We start from the raw sequence: 11136 nt of genomic DNA on the forward strand, positions 1-11136 counted from the left end.
TTGGGCGGTGGGGAAGGCCTACGTGACGCCCCCACGGGGGGCGGCTTGGGCGGGTGCTGCGCGCCCCGCCCCCTGGGCGGCGCTGTCGTCGCGGCCGAGGCCGGGGCCGGGGCCCGGTGACCGGCATGGCCCGGGGTCCGCACGGCCCAGGGAACCGGCATGGCCCGGGGTCCCGCACGGCCGGCGACCGCCTCCCCGCGGCCACCGCGGCCGCCCCAGGCTCTGGCCTCGCACTTTAAGCAGATTAGGGGAGACTTCACGGAATCCGCGTTTATTAATAGCCCGAGAGCGGGAGGCGGGAGCGCCCTGGGAGCGGGAGCGAGCAGGTGCCCGGAGGAGGCTGCAGCCGGAGCCCCGCGTCCTCAAAGGGCTGAAACCCGGCACGGTTGTTGTTCGTTGGCCCGTAAATCCCCCAGCTGACCCAGCTCGGGCTTGCCCATGGCTTCGCTCTTCACCGGGAGGGTCCTGGTTGTGAACAACAGCGCCCGGGACGAGCTGGACACGGAGTGGGAGCTGGGCCGCAGGCTGGAGAACAAGGTGCTGCTGCTGTATTTTGGGTCTGGGGAGTGCCCACGATGCCAGAAGTTCTYGCTGCTCCTCAGAGATTTCTTTGTGAGACTTATGGACGAATTTTACGTGGAAAGGGCTTCGCAGCTGGTCCTGGTGTACGTGTCTCAGGATGARACAGAGGAAAAGCAAACCAAGTTCCTGAAGACCATGCCAAAGGGATGGCTGTCCTTGCCTTTCAAGGACGAGTTCAAAAGGTAAGCACTGAATAAAGCGGCAAGACAAAATTTATCAGCTTCTAAGTTTCCTTCAGGTAACTCCATGCTGTATTTTCAAACGTTTATACAGTTTTCCAAAATCCCCACGTTCAGTCCCCACAGGACCGGTCAGCGTGGTGCATTCATACGTTTAATTGACAGCTTGAGGCAGGCACCACACTGTGGAAATACAGAGGAAAGTCCTCCGTGGTGTTGGTGGTCAAATCACTGCTGGGGAAGAGGAAGGCACAGACTGAACAGAGAAGAAGCAGTGAGGATGTTACAGCCTTCATGGTTCTGTTTGGCTGGAGGAAAAAAAACCCAAACTGCTAAAGCTATTTCGTTGAACACCTTTATAAAGGACTTAGAGTAAAAAATATTTCCTCTACTTCTATTTTTTGCTGATCTAATATATTTGTATTCTCCTGCCAATACATCATCCCTCCAGGCTGAATATATAAAGTGAAAGATTGCATAAGTAACTGAAGTGTACCTTCCAAAAGGGAAACATGCCCCTATCTAATGTAACCTCATTAGTGGCAGAAAGAATTGTAATTAAATAGTAAATGTTGAGAATACGTCCGGCTCCTTTTGATGATAAACTAGAGCACGTTAAAAAGTCAAGGCTTCCTACTAACTGTTGAAGTCTTGCATTGCTTGCGTAGAACAAATCAAAGCAGTCATCCTGCATCTACTGGTGCCCTGATGTGGCAGCACCTAAACGCCCTTCCCCTTTTACTGGCACCACAGGGTAAGACATCTGCATAATTATCAGATCTTGGACTAATCAGCAGGGTTCGTGAACTACTTTCCAAGACCGCTTTTTGCCCAAGGCAGATATATATACTACAAGTAGCAGTATATCATCATGGAACCCTGTCTACAACAAGATCTGCAAACTCCCCCACAGTATAAACCTAGCAGCCTGTAGACAGTAGCCTTGGTAGCCATCCTTTTCTCAGCAGTAGGCGTCTAAATGAATGGCAAGGAACTTCTAGCACTGTTTGAGGATCACTGCTCTTCTTGATTTGTGGTTTCTTCCCCCATTGCCTTCCAGAGTGCTGGAGCTGAGGTTTGCAGTGTCTGATGTACCTGCAGTGGTGGTGCTGAAGCCAAACGGGGAGGTGATTGTTGGAAATGCTGTGGAAGAGATTAGGCGCATGGGTCCTGCCTGCTTCAGGAACTGGCAGGAGGCTGCTGAGCTAGTAGACAGAAACTTCCTCTTGGCAGAGGACTTTGATGACCTGGCTAGAAGCAGCATCACTGACCCCATCCGCCACCTCAAATACAAACTGAACAAGAAGACAAAGAATGAAGAAAAGAAAGAGGAAGGTGAAGAGTCTTGTTAGGGGCTCATGAGGTTGCAGCTGCTATGCTGACATGGCTTGGGACTTCCCTCAGATGACTATCTCAGCCTGGCTGCATGCAGTCTCAGGAACACAAGTCTATTTATCTAATTTTTGGATCCCTAAGATTTACTGTGATCGTGGTGATAGCTGCAGAACCCTTAGCGTGAGTCAGCATATGAGTGGGGAGACGAGGCAGACAACTGGGCTTTACAAGTGTGTCCAGTGACATCTATCTGTATTTTAAGTCTGCCAGTTTTCTGAAAGGAAAATTGTTCTGGGACGAATGCATGCTACTTTCACACATAGTTTTTGGTATCTAGACAATTAGTTAGCATATTAAGGGCATTCTGAGCCTGGCCAAATCACATTTCATTTTTATGACTCCAGGACCCTTACATTTACTGTAGTAAAAAAATCTCACGGTAAAGTCTTTGTTGTTCGTTTACTAAAAACATTAGAAGAAAAGTAACTACTAGAGAGCAGCATTCAGTGAATGAGTCAGTAAAAACAATTTTAAAAAGGGGATCTGCATTAAAAAAAAAAAAACCAGCATGTCCATGGGTTGCTGTGAAGACACTGAGAAGCTATAGCAAACAACAGTGAGAACAGAATCCCTACAATAAGCCAATGTATTCTTTTTTGGAGACAGAAAGATAGCCATGGGCTAAGTGAGCAAGTCCTGAGAAATCTCTCGTGTTGCTGCTGATATACTGCTGCAAGTTTACATTCCAGCCAGGTTCATTTGAGAGCTAATGAACAGGTTGTTTCATGACCAGCAATACAACATTCAGCAGCTGCCCCAGTGACCTGCCTCTGCCCTGCAAACCTCTTCCTTTTCTCCGCTAATCGCGGTTGCCATCTGCTGCTGGAAAGCATCAAGTGCTGAGCACAGTAGCAGAGAACCCGGGTCCCTTTTTCGGACAGGAGCTCCAGCCTTGTTAGAAAGCGTTTAACTAGGCACAACCTCAAGAAAGCTTCCTTCAAGGAATCCTTCCTTTGCTCCACTGAAGAAATTCCTGAGCATAAATATTTATAACCATACAGCTGGCAGGCCTGAGTCAGGTCAAAGACCCGTCTGTCCTCACCTACCATTGCAAGCGCTGGGCGGGTAAGGAAAACTGTAAGGCCAGGACACATCTTGAGTAAGCAGCTCTCTGCTTCACCCTTCCAGTTTAAACTGATTTGTATGAAGCCAACTAAGATGATATTTTTACACCTTTGGGAGCATACAAAAACTTGGTTACGGAGGCTGCAGACTGGAGATGGAGGCATCTCCAGGAACTAAGGAGTTTGAAAAGCAGTAAGCCTGTGAAAGACCAAAGAATAATTCATTTGCTCATTTCTGGTCCCTTGTTCTTAATTATATCACTGGTGGGGGGAGGAGCTGAGGATTTTTAAAACTTTATTGGATACATTGTTAGAGAACATCGGACTGAAGCTGTCTAGAATTAATTGCTTAGCATAACTTGCTTAGCATTAGTAGCTAAATTTGCTGAAGCCTTAGGCCTCAGGCTGTGAACTTTTACTTAGATAAGTAAAAGGGGGCCCCAAAGCCGGTTCAAGCTGGAGGGATAAAGAAGTTACACGGACAGCAGGAGTAGCCAACCTTGAAGATAAGAAGCAGCCTGCCTAGAGACAATGAAGGGGCCCAATGAAGAAGGGGAAGAACCCAGACCTAACTATTACTRTTGGTCCAAACTATCGCTTAAGGGGTGGGGAATTTAGATTGTAAGGGTATAATTGCCCAGGGATTTCTTTGTTCGGGGTCCCTCTTCGGAGGCACCCAGCTCGAGCTGTAATTACCACACGTGTATCACTAAATTATATTTCTCCCCAATCTGACTTCAAAATTCTGCCTCAGCGGGAACCTAGGAATATTTTCCGTAACAACATGAAGGATCTGAGAACAGAGGTCTGTGTTGAAGACAGATAGAGAAGCAGTGCAAGGCCAGCTTGTTCAACTTGTTTTCTCACTTAATCCTCCCCCTCTTTACCCAGCAAGTTTGACAGGTAGAAGAGGGAAGAAGGAGAATTAATATAAAACAAATGATTGGGAGGAACTGTTAAGAGCCCTGGCTATCTGGCTTGGTTTGTAAAAGACTGGTACCTGCAGGTATGGTATATGTCTGACAGACAAAGATTCCCATGGAAAAAAATAAAATAAACAGAATGATCTCTCATGTTTCAGATGAAGAAAGTATAACCAGCTGACTTGTTATCAGTCTGTGACAGAGAATCTGAAAAAATAAAAGAGAAAGAAAAATGGACTAAGGGATCCTGGAAGAGCCATACGAGCAGCAAGAAGGCCGCTTCCTTCAAGATGCTCCCTGTATTTTGTATGGCACACTGACACTGAGCAAAGAGATACAAATAAAACCTTTCTTTCAGATGGCCTATCTGCTGGATGAGTAAAACTATACTGTCAGATATACTCTAATTGTCATTTATAAAACGTTATTCCATTTACTTAGGGCAATGCTCAACAGTTAATACAATAGACTGTTACAACAGTATTTAAAAAAAGGAAGTTCTAAATCACAAATCAGGAGCCTGAGGAAATGACAGTATGGGAGGGAGGCAAAGGGCAATGCTTTTATCTGTAAGAGCTGTCCATTTTAGTATTATAACTATTAATAGGCAGTCAGGTGCTGCTTCTCACCCTCATGGACCTTTGACATTAGTAAAAGGACCACTTGACTTTTTGTTAATTATATTAATATGAAATTGTCCTGTCCATTTTTACCCACCATATTTTGCTGTGCTCAAAACAGAAAGTTACTCTTCTGTTGGTTATCGTGTGAAAGAGCAACAGGCCGAGCAACAGGCGCTGAGCAATTGTGAAAAGTGAAACTGCTAACAATGGAAAGTGCTGCTGTGCTAACATAATAAAGAGAAACAAGCTCTTTATTTCCTCTTTTTGCCTCCCCCCCCCCCCAATACAAGCCATAATGCTTATGAATGTACTTTGGACAAAAGTGTGAGGTATAGCCATACCTTTCTCATTACTAATAAAGCTTCACAAAATGTGGAAAGCAACAGAAACAAAACCTGCAAGGCACATCATAGGCAGGAGTCACGTTACAGATCGGAGAACAAGAGGCAACATGAGCTGTAGATGTTCTACCTAGAGAGTAAACATGGTATTGCACTTAACGCAGACTGCAGGCAATAGAAAAATCCTGCAGAGAAAGAACGGCTGGGAACAGGTTTAATAGTTTGCGTTCCCAAGTAGCTCTGGGCTGTCCCTTATGCTAAGTCATGTTCAGCCATACAGTCCAAGGAAAAGCATACAAGCTGCCAATATGCAGGAATGACCAGTGATGCCAAACAGCTAAACCAACCCCTACACCTTTGTGTCAGTTCAGGATTACTCTGCAAGCTCTGCAGTTGGCAAAGTTTACTCGTCTTTTGTTTCCTTGATGGGGGTTTTCTAGGGCAATCTGTAGCTGGAGTTAATTGCTAAGATCCAGATACTTGAAACCTCATTTCAAATGTCCAATGTCAGGAGACAACTAGGTTACAAAACCCTTTGCTCAGCACATCCTTTAAATTCTCCAGTGGGCCTAGTAGAAAAACTCAATATTATTGATAAAATACACAAAAAAGTATATTTTATTCTATCTTTAGAGATGATTTTTTTTTTTTTCGGCCAGAACATGGAACTAGACTAGACGTTGCCTGAGCTCTAATAGTGGCTCCATTTGTGGTCTTAGAAAAGTCACATTATTTTTCCACCTTAAGTTCCCTCACACATGAAAAATCCTCCTGACTGATACACTGCACAGCAGTAATGCAAAGTGCTGTTAAGATATTTAGCTCTCGTTTCATGTGTGGGGCTTATTATTTATAAGTATGACATAGAACAAAGGTCATTTGAGTGCTTAGAGTAGTATCTAAGTACCCTTTAGTGCAAATACTTAATTTCTGATATATTTATTTTTTCAGATGTGCTACCTTACAGTTGTTCTGTGTAATTCTTACTTTACTTTTGTCCTATTTCACAAATAATACTTCCTAGAAAAGGCCTTGCTATACTGTACAAGTAAACTACTACTATGTGCCGAATCATGAATACGCTTCACAAGTTTCAGGAAGTAAAGAGTTAAGGAACGTCAGGTGGGAGGATCAGTCTGATCCTATAGATGGCAGAGATGGTCTGGGAAGTGAGTAATTTCATAACTCCCAAGAGGAATGTGGAAGATCCGCATAGCCTGACACCTGTCTGAGGTTTCAGACTCGTCCCACACAGCCTGCACGTAGCACTCCTTCCCACCGGCGCGTCCTCCAAAGGGACTGACACAGTGGCAGCGTGGAAGACCTCAGAGCCCAGCTGCAGTCGCTGGGAGTGAGTGCTGCACGAGGACGCAGGTAGTAGGGACGACAACTTGATTTTCCGGTTGCATCAGCAAACACCGAGGTGCCGCGGTACCTGGGCTAAGCAGCCAACAGATTTCTCACAATAGGTCATGTTTTTTCCTTATCTGTGTCTTAGCTAAGAAAGGACAATGAAAGAGAAGGAAAATATTCTCTACAACTCGCCTAAACCAATGTTTTTACTTGTAGGCAATATTATGCTAAATAAGAGAGACTGATACAGAAATGCAATGCTATTGCATATGGATATTCAGGGCTTACTTTGATGTCCAAATCTTGCTAAGAAAAAGTTCCCTAACCTTGGGTTTCCATTTGCTGAAATGAGTGCAAGGAAATTTGATGATTAAAACTTGCTTTGTGAGTTTCTCGGAAGGCACTGGTTACAGCTCTACTGATTTAGAAAATGAAGAAATACTGCAAACAAAATGTGAGAATTCATTTCATACCTTCCATTTTTTTCCAAGTATTTTGTATTGCATCTCCAGACTTTTTGCAGAATGCTTCTTTTCTTTATTTCAATGAGTGAAAGCTGTGCACAAGGCCCGCAGGACTTTGGAACTGGGCACCCAAAATCCAAGCCTGAGAAAAAAATTCATCTGCTGGGTTCTGGAAAGAATAGTACTGCCCGGTAGTTGGTGCTACATCTCAGTCTTGCCATGAATCAAACAGAATCTCGGGATAATGCCAGGTATGCTCAGATTGCAAGCAGATTACCAGGCAATAGACTCCTTACATCTGACCATGAATCTGACTCCAGATCCCTGAGTGCTGTGCGGGCTTCAGTTCAGAGCCCTGTCTACGGTGACTGTGCCAGCCACATGGACCATTCTGCTAGTGAGGTACTCCACATCACTGAGCACCTGAGGAACATCAACAGGAAATTTCAGAACTTCCGTGAGCTCTTCAAAAAAGGTAAATTTTAAAAAATGTATTTATTTGCTTGCAAAACAAGCAGATTATGGCCAGTGTTTCCCAACTGCGGGCAAAAGCAAGCCTGGGTATCATTCTTGCTGCATTATATATTTAAAACAGTGAATCTAGATGGTCCTCAGACAATTTAGGATGGCTTCTCTCTGTGTAGATAGTTAATTGTGCAAATGTCTTTTCCTGTAACGAATTGTACCAATAGATAAAATTTCATAGCACTTAGGCATCTAAGTGCAGAGGTTTCCTTCAAACGCAACACAAAAACCCGTAAATGCTATTGACAGCACCTGCAAACACTGAGTGACTTAAACTAGCTCAAAGAAAGGGTATCTGTGATGACTACTGAGAGAACTGAGATTCATCAGTGGGGAAGAATCCAAACACGAGGCAAATGGAGGTGAAAGCTGAAAGTGATCTAGGTCGTGGTGGCAGTCCAAGTATGTGTCACAACATAGAACCTGCTACAACTAAAGTACCGTACCTTCTTGTTCTACACATCGGCCCRTTCTCCTCTCCCGTTTCCCCAAATAGTCTCTGTACTTCCAGGATGCTCTCCAGGCTCCACAAAATGCAGCCAAGTAAATGTCTTTGAAACCAAACTATAGACTTAAATTGAGAATGAAGAAAACAGTTATCACGTAACAGATTCAGTGCTGCTCGAGAAACCTTGTACAGTATGGCAGCTTTTTTATAAAAGATGCATTAACAAACAATCCCCTCAACTACTTGTTGGAGCAAGAAACTTCCTGAATGAGTGCCACCCTCTTTTCCAAGCTATCCAGAGTTCCCTGTGATCCTAGTTTCTCCACCCACAGCCGCAAGCTGTAGCTCACGGTGACTGTCTTACCCCAGGCATGCTGAACAAGTTGGGTTAGCAACACTCTTCACAGCAAACTCATAACTCCAGTGATGCTCTTAGCTTCACAACTTGTTTGCTGTTAACAGAGAGCCCCCAAACAATGCCAGCTCTACATGTAAATTAGACTTGCTTGGGCCTGCTCAGCTCAGCTGGCTTCCTCTCCTTCCCTGAATGTCCTGCTGAACGCTCATCTTGGGACCGCATTTTTCTCTTAGAGGTTGGCCTGCAGCTGTAAAGTGACAAAAGATATGCAGCACTCCCGCAGCGGGGAACAGGGACGTTCATTACTTGGGCCGGYGAAGCAGAACCTGGGCAAAGGGCTGCAGGGAACCGCAGTGGGGTTCCTGGCTCTATTGACTAAAGGCCAGGCACTGTCCAGATCCATCCCACCACTGCAGGTGGGTTTTTTGCTTGTTTCAGTCTTCAGCCTCTGTTATTTTCTGTTTTGCCTGGAACTTTTGTACGTAGGAACAGTGGGGCACCTGTGCTGCTGTACTGAAGTGACTTCACCCTGGGAGAGGTGAGGATGAGAGTTTACGCATGCAAAAACCCATATTTTTTCCCTTCTTAATTTTAGGAGAAGTTATTTCAGGCCCTGTTGAAGCCAAACTGGCAGACTTATTGCAAGCTATCTCTTCCTTCCGGAATACATATCCTGCTTTGACTGGGGATGCCATCCAGCCTGCTGTAGCAACCCTTATCACCAGTATCAATGGTAAATCCATAACCTGCGAGAACCTAACCAGTGCTGTATTTATTGCCCTGTGTTTGATGGCAGAGGGTTCAGTCAGGAATGGAACACTTTCTCACAGGGCTCAGCATAGACAGACACAGGTATCCATGTGCAGGTAAAGCACATGTTACTACAGAAGCTGCGCAGCTGAGCAGCAGGAGGTCAGTGATCATCAAGGTTTACTCATATTCAGATCTCATCTTTAGGGAAGACTGTGCTTTTAAAATATATGAAAGCATGAGAAAAGTTTAGACATGAGACCCCTTCTACTTAGCTCGGCAATTATGCTGGCAAACTGCACACATCTGTGTTTTTCACCAATAAAGATGTGCTGTGTTCAGATGGTTAAACCGAAGAATGGAAATGCAAGGCTCTGAGGACCTGTTTTTGACTTTGGTCTGGCTATTGGAGTAAGCAGGTATGTGTCAGGACTTCTCTCAGCACTGAATTCCTGTATAACCCCATACAAAAGGCTTTTACCTCTCAACATGTTTTCTTGTTAGTGCATTGGAGAGGGGGGAATTATAATGACCCACAGAACTGCTGTGATATTTTACTTACRCAACCCTTGGAGATCTGCAGGAGCTACACACTATTATAACTAAGAGACACTGTTAACTTAGCCTTTAGGAAGTAAGGGTAGTATCCTATTCTGCAATGGCTTTCTTGGGTTGGAACATTTGAAAATGAATCCTTAAAGCTCTTTCTATTCCTGTTTTGCACAGCAGTAACTTTCTTGGGAGCTTGGGTATACTTAAATCTAGTGGATAACCCTCATCTGAAAACTGCTCTCTGTCACCTCAAAAGAAAGGCACAGTGGTTTTTGGCCTTTGTTTTGGGGCTGAACTGAGCTTCAAGGGATTTCCCACAGATGCCTTGCCAGTCACAGCTGTTGAGGGGGCCTGAAGGAAATTCTGAACGAYCCATCCCAAAATTCTGATGTACGGGCCTCCCTCGAGCAGAGCTAGGACTGGCACAAGGGCTCCCAGGAATGTCTGTGGCAGTCTCACTGCTTTCWGTTCCATGATAAATGATGATCTGACTACACCAGCAAGTGGAGAGACTGTATCTCAGGAGATTAAGAGACTGGGTAGTATTGTGCTGTATAAAACTCTTTGTTATCTTGGCAGCGGAAGATGGTCCATTTTTTAAGAATTCTCATACGTCCCTTTTGTGAACCTTTTATCTGCAAAAGAAAGTTTGGGGTTTTACCATCTCTACTTTAAAAAAAAGGGAGGGGGAAGATACTAATTCAGGAAGAATGTCTAGAAGACAGGCTGATGAGACTGGGATTTGGGACCATGAGTTCTACTTTCTGGTAAATAGGGAGCCACACCCTTTACTATGTTAGTGCTTATTAGATTTATGAGCTTTTTTTTTTTTTTTTTTAAGAAAAGGGGGGGGGTTGCTTTACCATGTTGCAACCCTTTTAGCTATAAATGCCTTTACACTGCAAAAACACTTTTTATAGCACTTCCTATTTGTAAATAAAGCACTTTACAAACCGGGTAATGATAATTATACCTGTTGAACATAAGCAACTGAGACACAGGCCAGGGAAGATTTGATGGGAGAAACTCATCAAGACAGATGTTGACATTCGACTGATGTCAGCAGCTCTTCCCTGCAGTTATGCACCCTGATTCGCCCTCTCTTTTTCAATTAACTGCTAATTCCATTGTCTGAACAGAACTCGTTGGAGTTCACACGCACACAACATTCACTTGAAACATTTGAGGCTAAAGCAGTAGCTCTGTGATTATATGATTTTTTAAATGAAATAAGTGTTTATGATAGAAAGGTCAGCTAAATCTTAATTCTGACTCGTGCCAGTGAAGTGTTGGAGGCCTGACTGCCTGTAGTTAATGTGACAGAAGAGCTAGTAGATTTGGCTGCCACAAAGTCTGCAATGCAACTGCAGTGAAAAATTTTGCAGAAGATATTTAGCAGCATTACTTAAGTCTCCAGCAGATGTCGAGGAAGGGGAAACGGTGGGTTTGGGGAGCCCAAAGCCACAAAAAAATTACAGTGTGCCTGCAGCAGATCCCTGCAGGTCAGCTCTGTATGTTGCCACAGTAGGTATAGATCAGACATTCCACTCAGATCATAACCCTGAGAGAAAGCAAGATT

At 44.4% G+C, this 11136-nt stretch overlaps 1 protein-coding gene across 1 annotated transcript; it reads left to right on the top strand.

Moving 5' to 3' along the window:
- The first annotated feature begins 156 nt into the window (after positions 1-156).
- Positions 157-3614, top strand: NXNL1 (nucleoredoxin like 1). Its single transcript, XM_026088752.1, has 2 exons — positions 157-764; positions 1822-3614. Exons 1-2 carry the CDS (start codon positions 439-441, stop codon positions 2111-2113), a joined length of 618 nt encoding a protein of 205 aa, XP_025944537.1. The 5' UTR covers positions 157-438; the 3' UTR covers positions 2114-3614.
- The last annotated feature ends 7522 nt before the right edge of the window (positions 3615-11136 follow it).

The sequence above is a fragment of the Apteryx rowi genome, unplaced genomic scaffold (genome assembly GCF_003343035.1).
Source record: "Apteryx rowi isolate R43461 unplaced genomic scaffold, aptRow1 scaffold_782, whole genome shotgun sequence".
Taxonomy (NCBI): domain Eukaryota; kingdom Metazoa; phylum Chordata; class Aves; order Apterygiformes; family Apterygidae; genus Apteryx; species Apteryx rowi.